This window comes from Mobula birostris, chromosome 4 (genome assembly GCF_030028105.1).
Source record: "Mobula birostris isolate sMobBir1 chromosome 4, sMobBir1.hap1, whole genome shotgun sequence".
Classification (NCBI taxonomy): Eukaryota; Metazoa; Chordata; class Chondrichthyes; order Myliobatiformes; family Myliobatidae; genus Mobula; species Mobula birostris.
In genome coordinates this window covers 161,706,612-161,726,448 of record NC_092373.1, presented here as the reverse complement: position 1 = coordinate 161,726,448, position 19,837 = coordinate 161,706,612, and the positions used below count along the sequence as shown (strand labels likewise).

Here is a 19,837-nt window from a genome sequence, read left to right as displayed (position 1 = left end):
CTCCTGTCACATTCCAATGAAAGCAACACAAGGATTGCAGCAGCAAACTTCAGAACCCCGCTTGAGACAAAGGGCTGGGGGGTGGGAGAGGGGGAATGAGGGCAACATAATCAATTTGTCAGGCCTGACTTACATAGCAAAATTATACAGTGTAGTAACAAGTACTTAATGCATGCTTGTTAAGACTATGGAAAGAGTGATTCGCAATGATATAACACCTATCTCATTACTTTTAGGATATCCCGAAGACTTTCACAGCAGTAGTTGTTGTGATGTCAGGGAGGATACTGATTCTCACAGGATAAACACAAGATTTAACTAACATGGGCAGTAAAATTGCTGAACATTTCGCTGCTTCTAAAGAAAAGCTTGTGTTAATATTGGTTGTGCACTGACTTCAGAATATCCTAAAATGATTTTATAATAAACCAAGTACTTGATACTGCTAAGCCATTGCTGATGACAGCAGCCAATTTACACAAAGCACTCTCACAAACAGCAGGGTGGTAATGATTAGATAATCTACTGATGTTGGTAGAGGAAGAGATAGTGACTCAGATAGTATTTTCCTTTTCTTCAAACAATTCTATATATTCTGTGAAATTCACCTTAGAGGACCCTCAGTTGATCTGAGCAATAGTGTTTCCCACAGAGCAACAGTCCCTCTGCTCTTCACCGGTGTAGGCTTTGAATTTGACCTTCAAACTTTTAGCTCAGAAGGTGAGAGTCTGACTAACTGAGGCACAATTGACATTTACTGTATATTTAGAGACTGCAGATGCCAGAATCTGGAGCAACACAGAAAGAACACTGCAGGTCTGGCAGCATCTATGGAGGGAAATGGACAGTCAATATTTTGGGTCAAGCCCCTTCATCAGGACTAAAAGAGGAAAGACAGCCAATATAAAGAGATGGTGGGAAGGGATGGAGCAAGAGTTATTAGTTGGATTCAGGTTGGCTGAAAGGTAGATGAGGGAGCGAGAACGAGACTGGGAATCATGTCACAAGCTGGAAGTGACAAAGATGATGGAATCTGATAGATGAGGAAGATGCAGCAAGGAATAAAGGGAAATGATGGGGTCAGAGAACTACTGGGAGGTACCCACTGGCTTACTGCATCCACTTCACCACAGGTTCCTCTGTTTGTTTGTCTCTTTTTTTTAAAGAGCAGATGAATTAAGTACAAAGTTCTTCCTCTTGTGCTTCCAATTTCCAAACTGTTTTCAAGAATAGTGTTGCCTTTGATTTGATTTCTTCCCATTCTGGTCCATACAGCATATTATGAGGGTTTTTAGCCCTGACCCCTCCCCCAAAAGAGAACATGTTTGATTTGCGTCTGGCCTCAGTTCCTGATCTGGAAAGGAAATAAGGAGGTTGCAGGTTTTGCTTGTGACACACTGTGCTTGAAATGAAGCCAGAAGACTGTGGATTCCAACACTTCTACATAGTCTCAGGTACCAGCTCTTCATTTGGAATTGCACTGTGGAAAATCCGGCTGGGAAGATGAGCTCAGCTTGCATCTCAAATGGATAGCAAAGGTCCCACAGTGCCATTTCAAGGAGGCTGGGATGCTCTGCCCGCCCATTATTTTGTCCAGAACCTGAAAAGGCAGATAACCAGGTGACGTTTCAAATGTGCTTAAGGGACAATACCAAACTTGCTACATATCCTTCTTCCACTGAATGTACTTAATTGGCTGTATAGTGTTTAGGATATTGGGAACTTGAGAACAGTTTATTTAAACATAAGCTCCATTTATATATGAACAATTTGTTAAAGGTTCTTATTTCAAAGTGGTTTATAGAAATGTTAGAAAACCCTTGTTTTAAATCCTTTTGCTGCCAAGTATGAAATTAGATTAATAAAATTAGATTAATAAAATTTTTTAGCAGTTGACTATAATGATTGATAGTTTCTAACCATCTCCAACTGTGCCTCAGTATAGGAGGAATCTTTGTCTCTACTCCACCTGTGAAAATGCCCTGTGCACCAACACTTTCAGTGATCACAGGCAGGGAAGCTAACTGTAGGAGATCTGGGTTTTTTCCCATTCAGGAGAAGCTGATGCTGACATCCCATCCAAGATCACTGCAGCAATAAGCGGAAAAATCACACCTGTAAAGGCACCAGCAGAGATTTGGCAGGCAGTTCAATCAAACCTTTTCTGTCATAGATTCACAGGTCTATACACTTTGCTAAATCTTGTAGAAGCAATTGAATGAGATGCCTCAAAAGCTGCCAATGCCTGCCTCAGCCACGTAAGGTGGGAGGTATGTTTATACAGGGAGTTGATTGGGTTAGCATGAGCCATGAATGTAGAGAAATTCATTATGTGGCGCATGTGCGTCCTCACAAGATGGTCAGAGAGTGAGAGGGAGACAGACAGACAGATACGCTACATGGTAGCGGAGCAGTTAATGCAACGTTATCACAACTTGGGATGTCAGAGTTTGGAGTTCAATTCTGGCTCCGTCTGTAAGGATTTTTTTCCGTGACTGCATGGTTTCCTCCAGGTGCTCCAGTTTCCTCCCACAGTTGAAAGACGTACTGGTTAGTAGGTTAATTTGTCATTGTAAATTGTTCTGTGATTAGACTATTGTTAAATAGGTGAGCCGTTGGGCCGCGTGGCTTGTTTGGGCTGGAAGAGCCTGTTCTGTGCTGCATCACTAAATAAAATAAAAATAAAGATATATAGTAAGAGAGGCAGATGCAGATACAGACATAGACAGAGAGACAGAAGCAGACAGACAAAAACAGAATAGCTCCTATTGATGGCTGACACTGTGAAACATGTCCTGTTTCCATGGGAGAACAAAGATGTGCACTGCGACCACCCACTCAGATTAGACTGCCTGTGTAGCACTCACCCGACCTCTAGCCGGAGAGTTGTGCACAGAGTCGACTCACTCAAACCATGATCGCTTCACAGAAAATGCACCCAGGTGGGTATCTTCTGGTCCCCTGAAATCCAGCCTTTTATTTATCTTCTTCTCTTAAGCCCATCGCCCATACTGGGGAATAGCTCACCACAGTTCTCTGCCCTAGGCCAGTCTTTCAATTTTTCCCCAGGTGTAGCTCATCTTCAAAGATCCTTCCTCTCCCATGGAGGTGGTCTTTGGAGCTTCTGTTGGTGTTTCTGTCGCACTGTTAGCCCCATGACCAATCCTCCTCCTTTCACAGCCTGGCTTGGAACCGTCCTTGACCGTAACTGGTTGAAGAAAGGATGCCTTGGAAAAGGACCTCTTCCAAACGTCCCTCATCTTGGAATCAAATAAAGCCTCATTGTATCTGTGGCAAAAAAATAACTGTGGAATGACTGGCCAGCAAAAAGGATAGATTTACAATGAAGCACAATATGGCATTTTGAAAGATAGCCATAATGAAGTTTCATTAAGAGGCATCCTCAAAGAAATCATGTACTGTCATACAGGTGTAGCCAGCATATTGTGGAACCTGATTAAAAGCTCTTCAAGACAATACTTTCAGTTGTCATCCAAAGAACAACATTCTAGAGAGTAAGATGATTTGAGGAGTCTGAATTTAAATACAATTAACTTTCTATAGCATATTAAGTCATCTTCGAGAAAAAGCACATGCAAGAACTTGCATAGGGCTAACTTTTAAAATCTAATATTTGGAGTGTTGATATTTCTTAGCTAGCAGGTGTTTATTGCTCATCTCCAGTTATCTTGAGGTGTTATTGTGAGCCACAGCCAGCATCCCTTCAGAAGCCAAGTGTATTAATGTGGACTGGAGTTACTGTGCATATACCCAAACAGATATCAGTGAACAAGTTTGGATTTTGTGATTTTATTCTGTTGGTATGATGACTGCTAGTGTTTTAGCCTTTAATTTTGTTAAGGCTGAACTCAGATTTTCAGAAGTTGAACTTGTACTCTGGATTATCAGGATAGGCTTCTTCATATAGAATGGTGTCACTGAGACTGGATAATAGAAGATAAAATGGTGCAGAGCATTAAAAGTCCCTTTAGCCCATGATGTCTGTGCAGAGAATTGTGAAAAACTTAAACCAAATCTCTTTTGCCTGTATTTGATCCATATCCCTCAATTGCCTGCATATTTAAGCATCTACTGTATCTAAAAGCTACTGAAATGCCAGTTTTATGTCTGGTTCCATCACTACCCATGGAAGTCTGTGCGGGGAGAAGTAATAAATGGCCCTCGATATCTTTAAACATTTCTCCTTTCACTTTGAATGCATGTTCTCTAGTGTTTGACATTACCAAAGTCAGATTTATTGTTATTTGAATTGAATTGAATTGACTTTATGATGTACATCCTTCACAGACATGAGGAGTAAAAATCTTTACATTTCCATCTAAATGTGCAATGTGCAAATTATAGTAATTTATAATAAATAGTACATACGACAGGATAGTCAGCGTAACATAGACATACACTCAGATCAGTGTAAGTTCATCAGTCTGATGGCCTGGTGGAAGAAGCTGTCCCGGAGCCTGTTGGTCCTGGATTTTATGCTGCGGTACTGCTTCCCATATGGTAGCAGCTGGAACAGTTTGTGCTTGGGATGACTCGGGTCCTCAATGATCCTTCGGGCCCTTTTTACACACCTGTCTTTGTAAATGTCCTGAATAGTGGAAAGTTCAGATTTAAAGATGCTCTGGGCTGTCCTCACCACTCTGCAGAGTCCTGCGATTGCAGTGCACAGGTGCAATGAAAAAAATAATTGCAGCAGCATGACAGGCACATAATGTTAAAGACACAACAATCACAATAAAAACAATAAAAATAAGAAAGAAGACATTTATAACAAAAAGAGTCTATTGTATGCAGCGTGGTCAAATTGGCCATAATACTGCTATACTGAGATTAGGGTTGTGCTGCTTGGTTCAAGAACTGAATGGTTGAAGGTTGAAGTTCTCTGCTGGGATAAAGGTTCTGACTGTCTGTCCTATCTGAGGGCAGCTGTGCTTTGTACAAAGAGAAGCACATTGCATTAAAGTATTTGTTTGAATTTGTACAATCAACTCCCGACAGGATTGCATTCCAATGTGGATATTTAATCATTTTTTTCAGTTACTTCCATATTTTGTTTCAAATCCCTTCAACTGCTGGGACTACATTTGCTTATTTTTCTTGTTGAAGGTGTTGCTCTGAAGCACCAATGATAAGAGTCACTCTTCTCTGACCTACTTTTACGTTGCTACTTTCAGCGCACAGCTGGTTGTGTGGGGCGAGAAGCATGATTTCTTTTATTAATTTGGTGCGGTGAGCAGAGAGTTAGGGTATCCATGTGGTAAATTGCTGCACTATTTATAGACTGGGTCCACTGTGCATACAGCTTCATCTTCCAAAGCTTACTATCCTCGATGGTAGCGGCGGGGATTGGATGATTTGTTAAAATGCTATATTAATAATAGACGTCAGAAGAGTCTCATTGTGCACAGGTGACAGTCCCTAAATGCGCACTTTTATAAAATGGCTTGTCTCTTAAGTGCGCACATTTTCTTACCCTCTCTCTCTCTCTCTCGTGTCTTGACTCTGCCTCTGTCTTTGTCTTCTGTGTCTCTTTTTCCCTCTCTCTGACTCTGCCTGCCTGCTCTATAACTTTCTCTGTGTCTGACTTCTTGTCAGACTGCCTTTCTCTTTCTCTCTCTCTGTCTATTTTAATCAGGCTCTCTTTAACTCAGTCTGAATCTGTCTGATATTCTTCCACTCTCTTAATCTTTCAATTTGACTAAGTGCAACTCAGTCTTTCTCCCACACGCGCTCTTTCTCCCATTCGTGCGCTCTTTCTCCCTCTCATCCTCCCACTCGCGCTGTTGTACCCCCCGTGCTCAGTCTCCCCCCATGCTCTCCTCCTGTGCCCTCTCCTGTTTTCCCCTCCTCCACCCTCTCCTGTTCTCCCCTCCCCTTCGTTACTCTGCCTCCCCATCCCTCCCCTTCACTTTTTCCACCCCTCTTCCTTTCTCCACCCTCTCCCCTCCTTCTCCTTCTCCTTCTCCCTCTCCCTCTCCCTCTCCCTCTCCCTCTCCCTCTCCCTCTCCCTCTCCCTCTCCCTCTCCCTCTCCCTCTCCCTCTATCCCTCAGTTTGCCTCTCTCATTCTTGCCCTCTATGTCTCTATTTCCCCCAAAAGTAGCTCCTCAGTATCCATCACATTCACATTGCACAGAGGGATTCTCACTTTGCTTTCCAGTGTACTTTTGCTCTTTATATGTCTGCAAACTGGGCTGTCACTAGGAGGTTAATTAGTTAAACTGAGGCAGGATTGGAGACTGCAACACTGGAGCAGATTAAGATTGCCTCCTTCAGAACTGTCAATCCTTCGTGGTTAGGTCACCTTACACCTTGCTGGACAGTAGCTCACTTCCAGATGGGCACTTTGACTAAGCAAATAAAAAAATACTAAAGCTTGACAGCCTGTCAGTTGTGAAATATTAGGACTCCTGTCTAGCTACCTGTTTGCTGGTTTTAAACTATTCTTGTTTCTTTACCATGAGAAATGAAACACGATGGTGGGATGAAATCCGATCTCCCAGAGCGTACAAGTAAAATTACTGGAGGAAACCCCATTCCCCTGGGATACTTGCAACGTCTGCCAGTTTCACCAGCCCTCTTCTGCCCCATCACATCCAGCTCCTGTGCATTAGCATAATCAATTGCTGACTCGTCTATATCGAGCCGAGGGAGGGATGAAGCCAGAGAATTTGATGCTGCCTGCCTCCTTCTGATTTGATGGCTCATTCCTCCTAATTGGATCAACTAGGAAGTTGCATGCAGACTCTGCAGTTCTGAATGGTGCGTGTGCGTGTGTGTGTGTGTTGAGTGTGTGTGTGCTGTGTGTAAGCGTGGGTGTGCTCTGATTCAGGAAGTGTGTGTGTGTGTGTGTTTGTGTGTGTGCGTGTGTGTATGTGTGTGTGAGTGCGTGTGTGAATTAGGAGGAGGAAGCTCAGTTTGGCCTCTCCCTCTCTCTACCCCTCCTTCCCTGCCTCCCACCCTCTGAGTTTTGCAGCATCCCGGTAACTAATGACCTCGCTTCCACTGTGCAGAGAAGAGAGGCACCTGCTGCTCCTTAATGACTTCAGCTTTTCTGTGTCGCGAGCAGTGCAGATACACTGAGAACAACAGCATCCCGCTGCTGCCGTGACTGTACTCGTGAAGGTGTTGGGCCAGCAACCCCCGCCCACCCACCCCCCCACGGCTCTGCAGGTGAGAAATTAGAGGAAGCTCCAAAAGGCGTCTGAGTGAGAATAAACACCACTCCCTTCATCCAGGGACTGTGCTGCAGAACCCGGGAATGACTGAACGTTTTGTGCCGAACTCCTTAAATTGACTAGAAGGGAAATGAAGCAGTGAAGAGCTGCCAAGCTGCCTCTAGTCCTTCCCCAAGCAAATGATGCTGTCATCAATGCCCGTCTGATGGCTCGGCTCCCCGCTCCTCCCTGCCCTCAGCCACTTGTTAATTGAAAGGCTTCAGAGAACAGCTAATGCAGTAGAACAATGACCGACGAAGTGGGCTCAAGCTCCCCCGAACTCTCCACCCCTCCTTGTCCGACCCCATCTGGCACGGCGGAGGACAGTTCGACAGCAAGCCAGGTGGATGGGAACGGCGCGCTGGGAATGAGTGGTCTCATTGCTACCTGCTGCATCTGCATGGAGGTGGAGCGTGTGCGAACTTGCTTGAACTCGGAGAAGATCTGCATTGTGCCCATCTTGGCCTGCTTGGTGAGCTTGGGGCTTTGCATTGCCGGCCTCAAGTGGGTTTTCGTGGACAAGATATTTGAGTACGAACCTCTGACACACCTTGATCCCAAGCGCATAGGGCAGGGTCCTATAATCCCTGCTGACCAAGCAACAGTGGCAGAATGGCCCCCATCAGCTGCCTTTACCACCACCATTCCGATATCTGATTTGAGCCAGACACAGAGCACTCCTGATGACTCTTTGGTACTCACCTCAACGCCCTTCACCGCCCCTTCCTCACATCCCCCAACCTCCTCTCCATTCTTCCCGTCCTCCATCGTTTTCGAAGCTTTCTCCCCCGAAACTGTAGTCACCAAAAGTCGTGAGGTGACAGAGTCGACATCTGTATCACCTCCCCAAATGACCGACACAAACCTCGTTATCGCACCAGCGTTTAGTAAGTAACTTAACTTTGTTCATTCTTTTCATTCTTGGAAGAAAATTCTTGCTGCTTTTTTTTAATATAATGTTGTACTTTGATGTTATAGAAACTATAGCTGGGAAAGCTAAGTCAGGCAAATTGAATATTTAACATGTCCATTTGCCCAGCTTTACAAGGTAAAGTATTCAATTATAAAAGGTGAATTTTGGAATTCTACTGAGGCTGTATTTAATTCAGAGCAATTATTGAGTGGTACAATTGTAACTCCCTTTCAGTTCAGTTCTGTGTGTTTTCAAAGAGAATGATTACTTCGGCTTCAATATTTGCATTAACAGAACACATACAATACCTCTTAAAGAAAGCTGAGGAAAAATACCCCTCCAAAAAATTAATGTCAATCAGCATTATTGTGCTGCAGCAAACTACTTTAAATCCCTTCCCCCACCGAAGACCACCTCCCCCACCACTTTTCCCATTCACAGCTCTTTGTGCTTAATGTCATTATAGGACAGAAACTGAGCCAGTGTTGTTGTGTTGTATAACCCCGTGAGTCTTCGTTAGTAGATCTTTTCATTTACCATGAACCATTACGTTGTAACAGGGATCCTCTGCTGATCGTCTGTGCTGGTGAATGAAAACTGTGGCATTTAAAAAGAAATATTTTGTTAACTCATATTCTAGCTTTTCTTTGTATAGGATCCTTTAAATTTGAAATTAGACCCTGTGTTTCATTTCAGATGACAAGAATCTGATACTTTGAAGTGAGTGATTAATCAAGAAGCAGTGTATATATTTAAAACAAATAATCATATCTTTTCTTTATCATTCTGTGTGTGTATGGGTGCCTGTGTATGTGTGCATGTCTCTGTGTGTGCATCCTTGCCCAATGATTTCCTGCTTGGTTTTGAGATGAATTTCAAGGTCATTCACTGCTTTGAGCTAATTAATTCTTGTCTCTTCCAGAGACTTACAGAAAGACAATCTTGTTAATGTTACCTTGTAGGTTACCCATTTGTACAATGACTTTGCAAGATTTTTTTTCCCTGCAAGTTTTTGGCTGCATGCCATGCCTTTGATGTTTCCTATCCCTACTTGTTTAACTGCAGTGGTGATAATCCACTATTATCCACAATTTTTGGACTCTGCATGCACGCACCTTTGATGGGAATTTGTGCGATTCATTAATACTGAGCAAATTACACAAGGCTGTAATTCTGTTCATTCTCAAAATCAATACAGAACAGTTGGTATTAAAGATGATGAAAATCAAGGACAGTTTAAAGACAGCCAAGCTGGTGCTTAGACATTGGTTAAAGATACATGAGAGCAAATTGTGGCTTTGCTGGGGGCGACTACCTCTCAAGTTTGTACAAAGGCATAGAGTTTACAAACACTAATAAACAATAGGAGTATTCAGTTGCCTTAACTGTTTGCAAAAATGTCAATGTTTTGGTGCTTTTCTTTAAAGTTTAAATGTGGGGTTACTAGATAATGATTCAGCTGATATAGGACATGAAATGTCCAATTACGTATTGGATCAGTCTGCGGTAGCTTTTGTCAACCAGATCTTCTCATCCATGACGAAATAGCAACCTCGGGATTCCTACTTATTCAAGATTGCCCCAGAATGTGCCTCAAATCCAACAGGCCACTGTTCAATCCCTTCCACTACAATAGCAAGATATTTGATTTCCTCCTTTTCACCTCAATCAGCTTATTTTCTGTCCCTCATTCCTTTTCTATGTTGCTTCCTGAACACTAGTGGAAGTGTGGGATGTCACAACCTTGTGGGGAAGGGGAAGTGAAATGGGTGAATTTAAACCAGAATTTCAGATAAATATATGAAGGACTAAGGAATGGGTTATATTAAATAGGGTGCAATGAAGAGGGATGGGAAGAATTGTGTGGGACCCAAGCACCACCACTGATCTTTTGGAGTGAATGGCTTATTGCTATGTTGTTAAATTCCATGTAATTCCATGGCCTAGTGTTGCTGAGCCTAATGTTACTTCAATTGAATAAACATGTCCACTGGAAAGTGAAACATTGAGTTAATAATTATACTAAGTAAGCTTCTTCTTACTGGCATATTCAGTACTATTATCCATCACAGCTGAAAGTTGATAGAGAAGTTTGCTTTATTAATACGATGTCCATAAACAATCAGAAATGGAATTTGGCAGCACAATTCCATCCCATAGTTGTTACTCCTGTTCATACTTTTATGACATCACGCTGCCCAAGTAATGCATTGTATCTGTACTCATTCAGCTCTCAATAGTGCATTGAATCAAATGATTTCCTTAAGTGTCATGGTTATACGTAGCAATGTGTCATTTGTAAAACACCAAGCAGTGTAATGAGACAAATGGATTTGTTTGCCAAGTTACTTCAGACTTACAGTGTGAAGAAACAAAGAGCTCATAAATCCTCCAGTCTATTTCTCCCCTTTTTCTGGAGCTGGATCAGGGTCAGGGTGAGTGGGGAAGAAGAACAGCTCATTTACTTGTGGATGCTTTCTGAAGAATACCATTGTTATTCTGATGTACCTGTTCTCCAGAGACTCTACAATACTCTCATGTCCATCGGGGTTCTGTGGTACATATTCATGCGAGCCAGCGATACCACAGTGTATACTAGTATGTCTGAAATGTCTGTATAACCCAGCTATGTTTTACAACTCTTAGCCACTTCTCTGTGAAACATACCTGTCTAATTGGGTAGCATGGTGCATAATCATGTGTTCCAAAATGTATCAAAACAAAGATGGTAAGCGTAGGGCTTTATAGCCAAGATAGATCAAAGGTTCATTGCCGAGCCATGCCAGATTAGTTGACCTTTGTTTGAGTTGTAATTGGGATATGTTGGTTGGTCTTGCTATCCAAAGGCAAACAAGGTCAAAACCTAACTATTTTCTTGCTGTTCATTACTATCCATGATGACCAATGGTGTGATGACAAATGATTTAATTTGAATGTGGTTGAAAGCAAGCATAGGCGTGATACCTTTCACTGAGACTAGTTTATCAGTACAGACTATCTAAGTATATATTTGAGGGCCTGGTTAATAGAGGCCTTGTGTAGTTCAAAAACTAATTTGAATTTTTTTTCTGGAAAGGTACAATGTATTTATGAAAATTCATAATTTGTTTACCAGAAACCAATCCTACAAAGCCTATTCAAAAATTGCAGCACAATTCAACAAATACAGTGTATTAGAGCAGAAGCAACCCTCTCATGCAGCACTGGTGTTTGTCCATCATATGATAAGTTAGACCTAATCACAGTCACTAACTTTATTCCTAAATTCCATCAAGCGTCTTCTTCATTCATGACCAAGCAAGTCTTAAATGCTAATATAATTTCTTGCTCCAATATTAACTTTGGGTGAATTCGGAAATCTTGGTGTGATGGAGATATCTGCAAACTTCTTTTTTTAAATCTGTCATATTCGAGTCTGTAAAGATGAAATTTGACCACAGGAAATATCCTGAGCCATGAATAGATATCGTATTACATTCCTGAAGCATGTCCACCTTTTCACTGACACCGGTGACATGACCAAAGACCTTCCCATCCTGTGTCATTACCTCAATGGACATTGGCACCATTTGACTCCAAAATAGGTTATGCATATTTGAATTTTTAGCTTTACAATGCTATTTTTCCGTTGGTATTGGTTATGTGATCTCATCTATAAAAAGAACCTCCTATATCGATGCATATACAACAGACATTTTCATTTCCTTTTTTTGTGAAGCATGGGCTCTTTAAACTATTCTATATCTATATCTTCCCATGAAAGGTTGATGGAACACTGAAGTTTTACAGGAGGGAATGCTTAATAGACAATTCATTATATTTTCATCCAGAAAAACTGGAGGTGGTTGTAGATACAAGGTGATTTCTCCTTTCAAATGTCTTCATAATTGGTAATTAGTTTATTATCTTCACATGTACTGAGATGGAATGAAAAGCTTGTCTGCAAGCCAATCGGATAGACCATTCCAGGCATGAGGAAATTGAATCACTTGAAAGAGCCCCTGCAGACACAGGAAGAGCAAACTCAGTCCGTTCAGACAGCACCCAAGGACAGCATCAGTGGAGCTATGCAGCACTATTTGCTATGCCACTGTACAGGCCTCAGTGAGGAAAGAACAGTCCAGCACACACTGGATGGCCTTTTCATAGAGAGAACCCATCATCTAATTGTATGATGAACAGATTGTCATGTTTGCAGAAGGCATATCTTTGATATGTTAGCAGTGCATCAGGAAGAAGCAAATAGAGGCATCTGTGAAATAAATCTCCAGTAGTTCAAATTCCCACTGTCTGCTAGTTTTGGTGTGCCAATCATATTCTTTTATGAGTTATACTATTTCAATCTGAGAGTTAAACTGTTTCTACAAATGAGTTAACAGGTTAGGTACAGAAGATCATGACAAATCCCAAAAGTGACAGAAATGGCCCATCACATTTTCAAGTAAACAGCATTTTTTCAATTGTAAAGACTGCATTGCTTGCTGCAGAGAATCAACCTTTTCATCCAGTTTGCATAGGGGTGCCAGTACCATTCCCAGATGCCGTGGTGGATGAGTCATCCATTCTCCCGTGGCAATCTCAGAAATTGCTTCATAATGATGACAAATTGATTTTTGTACTGGCCATATCGCAAGTGCGTAAGAGGACTAATGGACAGCTAGGAATGTGGTCAATAAATATGGTCAGCTTAGAGAATCCAAAGATCTCAGTTCTTACCCATGGAGAAGCAAACAAAACCAAATAATAATTTGCTTTCATAAGGAATTTCTGACATAGTATGTATCCCCATGATGTTCAGAATGATTGGGAAGCAAGATTTGGCAGCTAACTGGACAGATTACTAAGGATTGGTCAGAAAGGTGAGGTTTGAGGGAATCTTTAAGGAGATGAAGTGAGAGAGAGAGAAAAGTAAGTATTATATAGCAATTCCAGACCAAAGGTCAAGAATCTGAAGACATGGGGAGCTGTGGTGGAGTGATTGTAGCAGGCCATATTCAAGAAGATAAGATTAGGTCTTGGAAGAATTTGGGGCTGAAGGGAGTCTCAGAGGCAGTTTGAGGAGAAGCTGAAGAGAAACTGAAAACAGGGATCGAAACTGAGTCTTTGTTCACCCAGTAACTGTTGAGTGTTGTGATTAACATTGATCAGAAAAAAGGATCCAGGATACAGAGAGCTACTTAATTTAAAGACATTTTTCACAAGGCCAGCATTTATTGTCTATTCCTAGTTGCCACAGAATCGAAGAGGCAGTGAAGACTCAACCACAGTGGTGGAGCTGGAGTCACATGTAGGTCAGATTGGGTAACGTAGAAGATTTCCTTCCCTGCCAAACCTAAGATTGAGAGTTTTGAACCATTGATGGGGCACAGGTTATTCTGGAGGAGTTTGCCTGGCAACTATCAATGATCAGGAAATTACCATTCTACCTTGAATCATAGCGTCATACCAAATGCAAACAGATCATTTGGCCCAATTGGTCCAGGCTAACATCAGCCGGCTCTTCGAATCTGCTGAACACAAATGTCTAACTGTAGAGACTGATTTTGCCAAGACTTTCCATACATCTCCATTAATACCAGACCCTCCAATGTCACAGGGCGTGGATAAACAGTTGCTAAGATTGCCATTTGCTTTGTTTCTTTGGGAAGTGTCAATGATGGAATTGCTGAGCTTAATACACCTTTAATAAAGGTGTTAAAAAAAACTATGAAGTTGCAACAGAGCCCACATGTTGTTTACACACGATCCAGTTCCTCATTTGCACATTTTAAACCATCAACAGACTTAGGATTTTTCTTTACTAACACTGTGAAAACAATCCCAAATATAGAAAGGATTTAATGAAGAAAAGAATTGCTAAAGTGTGTAATGTTGCTGGTTAGAAATAAAGACTGGAAGTTTGGAAAAAGCACAAAGCAAGTAAAAGAGAAGTAGAGATCTAAACTTTTTAACACATGGAACAGTACAGCATGAGACAGGACATTTGGCCCATGATGTTGTGCCAATTTATATTACTTGTGTAGTCGCTTTTAGTGAACTATGAAAATGAACCCAGTCTGATCCCTCTGTATGTCAATGCAACAGAGATACAATTTAATTCTCCTTCCATTTGACCACCCAAACCGCAACACTTCATACCTGTCCAGATAAAGTTCATCTGCCACTTCTCTGCCCATATCTGTAACTGATCTATATCCCACTGAATTCTTTGATTGTCCTTCAAACTGCCCTCATCTTCATCAATCTTAGTGTCATCCGCAAACTTACGTTTTCAGCCAAATAATTGATGTATATCACAAACAACTGCAATCCCAGCACCGATCCTTGCAGAACACTATTGATCATTGACTTCCAACTAGAATAACAGCCTTCCATCCTTATTCTCTGTACTCTGTGGTCAAGACAATTCCAAATCCAAACTTGCAATGTACCCTGGCTCCCTTGCATCTCTATCTTCTGAATCAACCTGACATGAGGGATCTTATCAAATGCTTTACTAAAGTCCATCCAGATAATGTTCACTGTCTTATCTGTTTCAACCTCCTTTGTCACCTTTTCAAGAAACTCAATTGAATTTATAAGGCATGACCTGTCCTATACAAATCCATGGTGACTGTCCATAAGCAGGCCATGCTTTTCCAAATGTGCAGAAATCCAACCTTCAGTATCCCCTCTGATAGCTTGCCTACCACTGACATGAGACCCATTGGCCTATAATCACCTGAATTATCCCTATTTCCTTTCTTGAACAAAGGCACAACATGTGCTACTCTACAGTCCTCTGGGAACTTGTCAGTTGCTAGTGAGGACAGAAAGGCCTTTGCCAAACCCCAGCAATTTCCTCATTTGCTTCTTTCAATATTCTGGGATATATGCCACCAGCTCCTGGAGGCCTATCCACCTTAATCTCAAGATGTCCCAGCACATTAGCATGCAGCACTCTGCCTTCACTGTCTTCCAGTTCTTTTCCGTCGGTAAATATCCGGCCTGGATCATTTCCCAAAACTACATAGGTCCAGTATGTTTTCTTCTTTACATTCTGTTTCAAGGACCCCCCCCCCCCGCCACCTTCTGTCATATCCAGAATGAGAAATGCAAAGATATTTCCTTGCTGACTGATTGGCAGTGCAGTTTCAATATATCCTGTGCTAAGATCTAAATGTGTATGTGTCTGTTGTTTATGTGAATATGTGCCCGTGTATCTGTTTGGGTTTGCATTTGTGCCAATAAAAATGTATCCTTTTATATGAATTAATGTAAATTTAAATGCACAAAGGCATGCAAGCATCTGCAAGTCAGTACATGTACATTCATGCAAAGGAGTATGAGTATTTCACTGTGTGCCTGATTATGCAAATATGAATGTATACACATATGAACATAGCAACAGTAAGCCATTCCATGCTCGACTATTTAGGAAGATTAGAGCTGATATAATCATAACATTAACTTTCCATTCATACCCTTCACTTATTAAGTACCTAACTTAAAATTATTCAGATGAATAATCATGGGCATGAATATATTATGTGTACATTACTCTGAGTGTGAGTGTTTCTATGTATGTACATTAGATGTACATTTGCTTTGATTAGGTATCTGTTTGGGTGTCTGTATGCATACAATTATATACACACAGTGACGAATTTATTGAGTATATCCTATACCTAGTAAAGTGGCCACTGAGTGTGTGTTCATTGTCTTCTGCCGCTGAAACCCACACACTTCAAGGTTCACATGTGCATTCAGAGATGCCCTTCTGCATGCCATTATTGTAATGTGTGGTTATTTGAGTTACTGTTGTGTTCCTCTCAGCTCGAACCAATATTGGCCACTCTCCTTTGACCTTTCTCATTATTTGGCATTTTCACCCACAGAAATGCTGCTCAATGGATGCCTTTGTCTTTCTATAAACCCGAGAGACTGCTGTGCATGAAAATCCCAAGAGATTAGCAGTTTCTTAAACCACCCTCTCTGGCACCAACAAACATTCCACGATCAAAGCCACTCAGGTCACATTTCTTCCCCAATGTGATGTTTGGTCTGAACAATAACTAAACCCTCTGACCATGTCTGTATGCTTTTATGCATTGAGTTGCTGTCTCATGAATGGTTGGTTAGATACTTGTATTAATGAGCAGGTTTATCATTGTACCTAACAAAGTAGCCACTGTTTAATTGAATGGGTGTGAAAATAGAATATTGCTACTGAAGAATGGATGATGATGGAAGGGAAGTGTAAGAGGAACATCCAGACATCCCACCTCTCCCAGAAGTTCCGGGAGTCTCCCTCATATAAATAGTGGCTCCCTGATGCCCACAAATTATACACAATATCCCGGAAATATAGAGAGAGAGAGCAAGATATATATATATCTATATATATTATAGATATCTAAAATATGGCAGAGTGCTCTAAAAAAAGAAAATATAAAATGTACGTCACCCCAGACTACACTGAAGTGTACCCCTGCCTAATAGGGGTCAAAAATAATGACAGTGTTGCTCACTGCACTGTTTGCAACAGTCACTTTTCTATTGCCCATGGTGGGTTAAGACTGTAAAAGACATGTTGAGGTGAGTATAACAGGTGTCATTCGTTCATTAGCATAGCTAACATTATTTAAACTAGCTGGCCAGCTGCTAAAGAGCTACTCTATTGAAGACATCCCACCTCTCCCGGAAGTTCCGGAAGTCTCCCACAAATTGATAGTGCTACCTTCCTGAAATGAGTTTTTGCAGGGTGGGATGTCTGGGAACACCTCCAGTGAGGTTTCTGTAATGAAGTGGCCCCAGTGCTAGATAGAGCTCTAAGTACTGATATTCACTTACTCTGCCCTCATCAAACACTCACCCAGATAACTACAGTGGAAACAGTGCAAAGGGAAACCAGAGCAAGTTCATTCATTCAAAGGGCCTTCAATGATTTAGCTTGCAGCTGCTGTTACCTTATTGTGAATAATGTGGTATATGAATCTGATTTTGTTAAGATGAATCTGCGGTCACCTCCCACTCCTGCATCTCTCTCTATCCTTGCTTTTAATCGATATCTGATTTTCACCGATGAGCTCGATGCTCTTGGGAAGGCCTGAGGAATCGAAGCGATTTGTAATGGGGAAGGCCCGGAAACGAGCCAGCTTAATGCCAGACTGCCTTGGGGAATTGATTAACTCACTATCAGGCAGAGTGTGGTGAGCAGGAGGACTGCAGTGAGGGACCAGCAAAAGAAAATGTTTTTTTTTAAAAACAGAGCTAAGATCAAAAAGAGAGTTTATTTGAAAGGAAAAGCTAATTAAAGATGCACCCTTCCTTTAACTTAATCAATGCTGAAATGACTGTAGGGGTAGTGATAACTGAGCAGCCAGTTCCTGCTATTTCTTTCTAACACCCCAGGTTTGACTTTGGGTAAAATTCCTAGGTGAGACTGAGCAGTTAATTAATCTTTCTCCTTTCTTAACTCCTTCACTTTCTCTTCTCCTTCTTTGCTTTGTTTCTTCTTTTTCTGTCACTTCTCCTTTTCTTCTCTATCTCCTTCCCTCCTCTCCTTTAATTTTCTTCTTTCCTCAATGCTCTACCTTTCCTTCCTCCTTTACTTCTCCGTCAACTTTTCCTCATTCCTCTCTTCCTCTTCTTCATGTCCCCCACTGTGTTCTCTGCCTCCACCAGCTTTCCTTTCATTATTCCTCACGTCCTCCTCCTTGCCTCTCGCATCTTCGTTTTCCAATTCTCCACTTCCTTTTCTCCTGATGAAGCATCTCAGTCCACAATGTTGACTCTTTATTCTTCCTGACCTGCTGAATTCCTCCAGCATTTTGTGTGTGTTACACTGGATTTCCAGCATCTGCAGAATCTTTTCGCCCTCCTTCATCCTTCTCCCTTCTCCTCCCTTATCCCCTACCCCACTTCTTCCCCTCCTCACCTTCTCTCTTCTCTTTGTCTACTTCATACTCTCTGCCTACTCCATACCCCACCTTTGTCTACCAATATCTTTTCAAGTTTATGTTTGCTGCCAGGGACATACCAAATGCCCTCTGTGGTTGAGCTGGATAAATGTTACAAGTTTTGCGCAATATAAATGTTCAATGTATTCATCATTGCCCTGAAAGACATTCCTATGATTCTGGAGTGTGCAGTGCTTCCTTTAATGTAACCAGATTGCCTTTTCTTTCAGCCTCTTGAAATTAATCAGCAGACTGATTATTGGCTACCCACCTCCCAGTAAGATTTATAGAGCTGGATACTGGCAGTGAAATAGTGTTGTCTGCTCAGCATCTGGAAAATAACCCAGTTTAGGACAACTTATAGTCTCAGCATCTGGAAAAATTGTGATTGTACTTCAGATTCCTATGTCAATGATCTACCAGCAGAATGCAGGTACTGCATTGCTGACTGTTCAATGAGCTGCAGAATGGTGCTATAGAGCTTGTTCTTGGGTGGCTAGAAGATAAAACAAGACTCTAGATGCAAAATACTCCTCCTTTGAAAGTAGAGGGTTGTAGGGTAGACCTGTACCATATGCCTCGATTGCAAGCATGTTTTTATATGTCCATTGTAAATTCTCGGTTTTCATCTCTATTTCTTTCTTTTGTTAAGTTTTCATTCACTCGGGTTCAAACACAGATCTCTATAGCACACATATAATCACCAGTAGCCAACTGAAAAAGCCTCCTTTATTCCCAATCTGCCTCCTGCAAGTCTGCCGATCTTCTATCCATGCTAATATTTTTCCTGTAATACCATGGGCTCTTATCTTGTTGAGCAGCCTTATGTGCAGCACTTTGTTAAAGGTCTTCAGTAGATCCACGGACTCTCCTTTGTCTATGTCGCCTGTTATTTCCTCAAAGGATTCTAACGGATTTGTCAGGCAAGATTTCCCTTTTAGAAAACTGTGCTGATTGTGGCCTATTTTATCACGTACCTCCAAATACTCTGAAACCTCATCCTTAATAATAGACTTCACCATCTTTCCAACCACTGATGTTAGGCTATCTGACGTACAATTTATTTTCTTCTGCCTCCCTCCCTTCTTAAAGTGTGGAGTAACATTTACAATTTTCCAGTCCTCAGGAACCATTCCAGAATCTAGTGATTCCTGAAAGATCACTACTAATGCCTCAACAATCACCTCAGCTACCTCCTTCAGAACCCTCTAAACCAGGTGACTTATCTACCCTCAAGCTTTTCAGCTTCCTAAACACCTTCTCCTTGGTAATAGCTACAACACTCACTTCTGTTCCCTGACACTCTTGCATTTCTGGCATTCTACTAGTGTGAAGACTGACAGTGAAGACTAATGCAAAATGCACAACTTCCTTCGCCATTTCTTTGTCCCCCATTATTAACTCATCAGCATCATTTTCCAGTGGTCCAATATCCACTCTCACCTCTTTTACTCTTTATATATCTCAAAAATGTATTTTTTTTGTATCTTTTATATTATTAGTTAGCTTACCTTTATATTTCATCTTTCCTCTTTTTATATCTTTTTAGTTGTCTTCTGTTGGTTTTTAAAAGCTTCATAACCCTTGACTTTCTTACTCATTCTTGTTATATTATATGCCCTCTCTTTTGCTTTTATGCTGTCTTTGACTTCCCTTTTCTGCCACAGTTGCCTCATCCTCACTTTAGAATACTACTTCATCTTTGGGATGTACCCTTCCCGCGCCTTCTGAATTTCCCCCAGAAACA

General features: G+C 41.4%; 1 protein-coding gene across 4 annotated transcripts in view; it reads left to right on the top strand.

The window, feature by feature from the left end:
* nrg1 (neuregulin 1) overlaps positions 1 to 19,837 on the top strand; it is a 194,906-nt gene that overhangs the window by 64,040 nt on the left and 111,029 nt on the right. The window contains exon 1 of one of the 4 annotated variants that reach the window (XM_072256359.1): positions 7,484 to 8,123. The exons of the other annotated variants lie outside the window; for them this stretch is intronic. Within the exon in view, the coding sequence (XP_072112460.1) occupies positions 7,484 to 8,123 (640 nt within the window). Of the gene's footprint in view, positions 1 to 7,483; positions 8,124 to 19,837 lie in introns of those variants that run through there. 4 annotated transcript variants of the gene reach the window in all.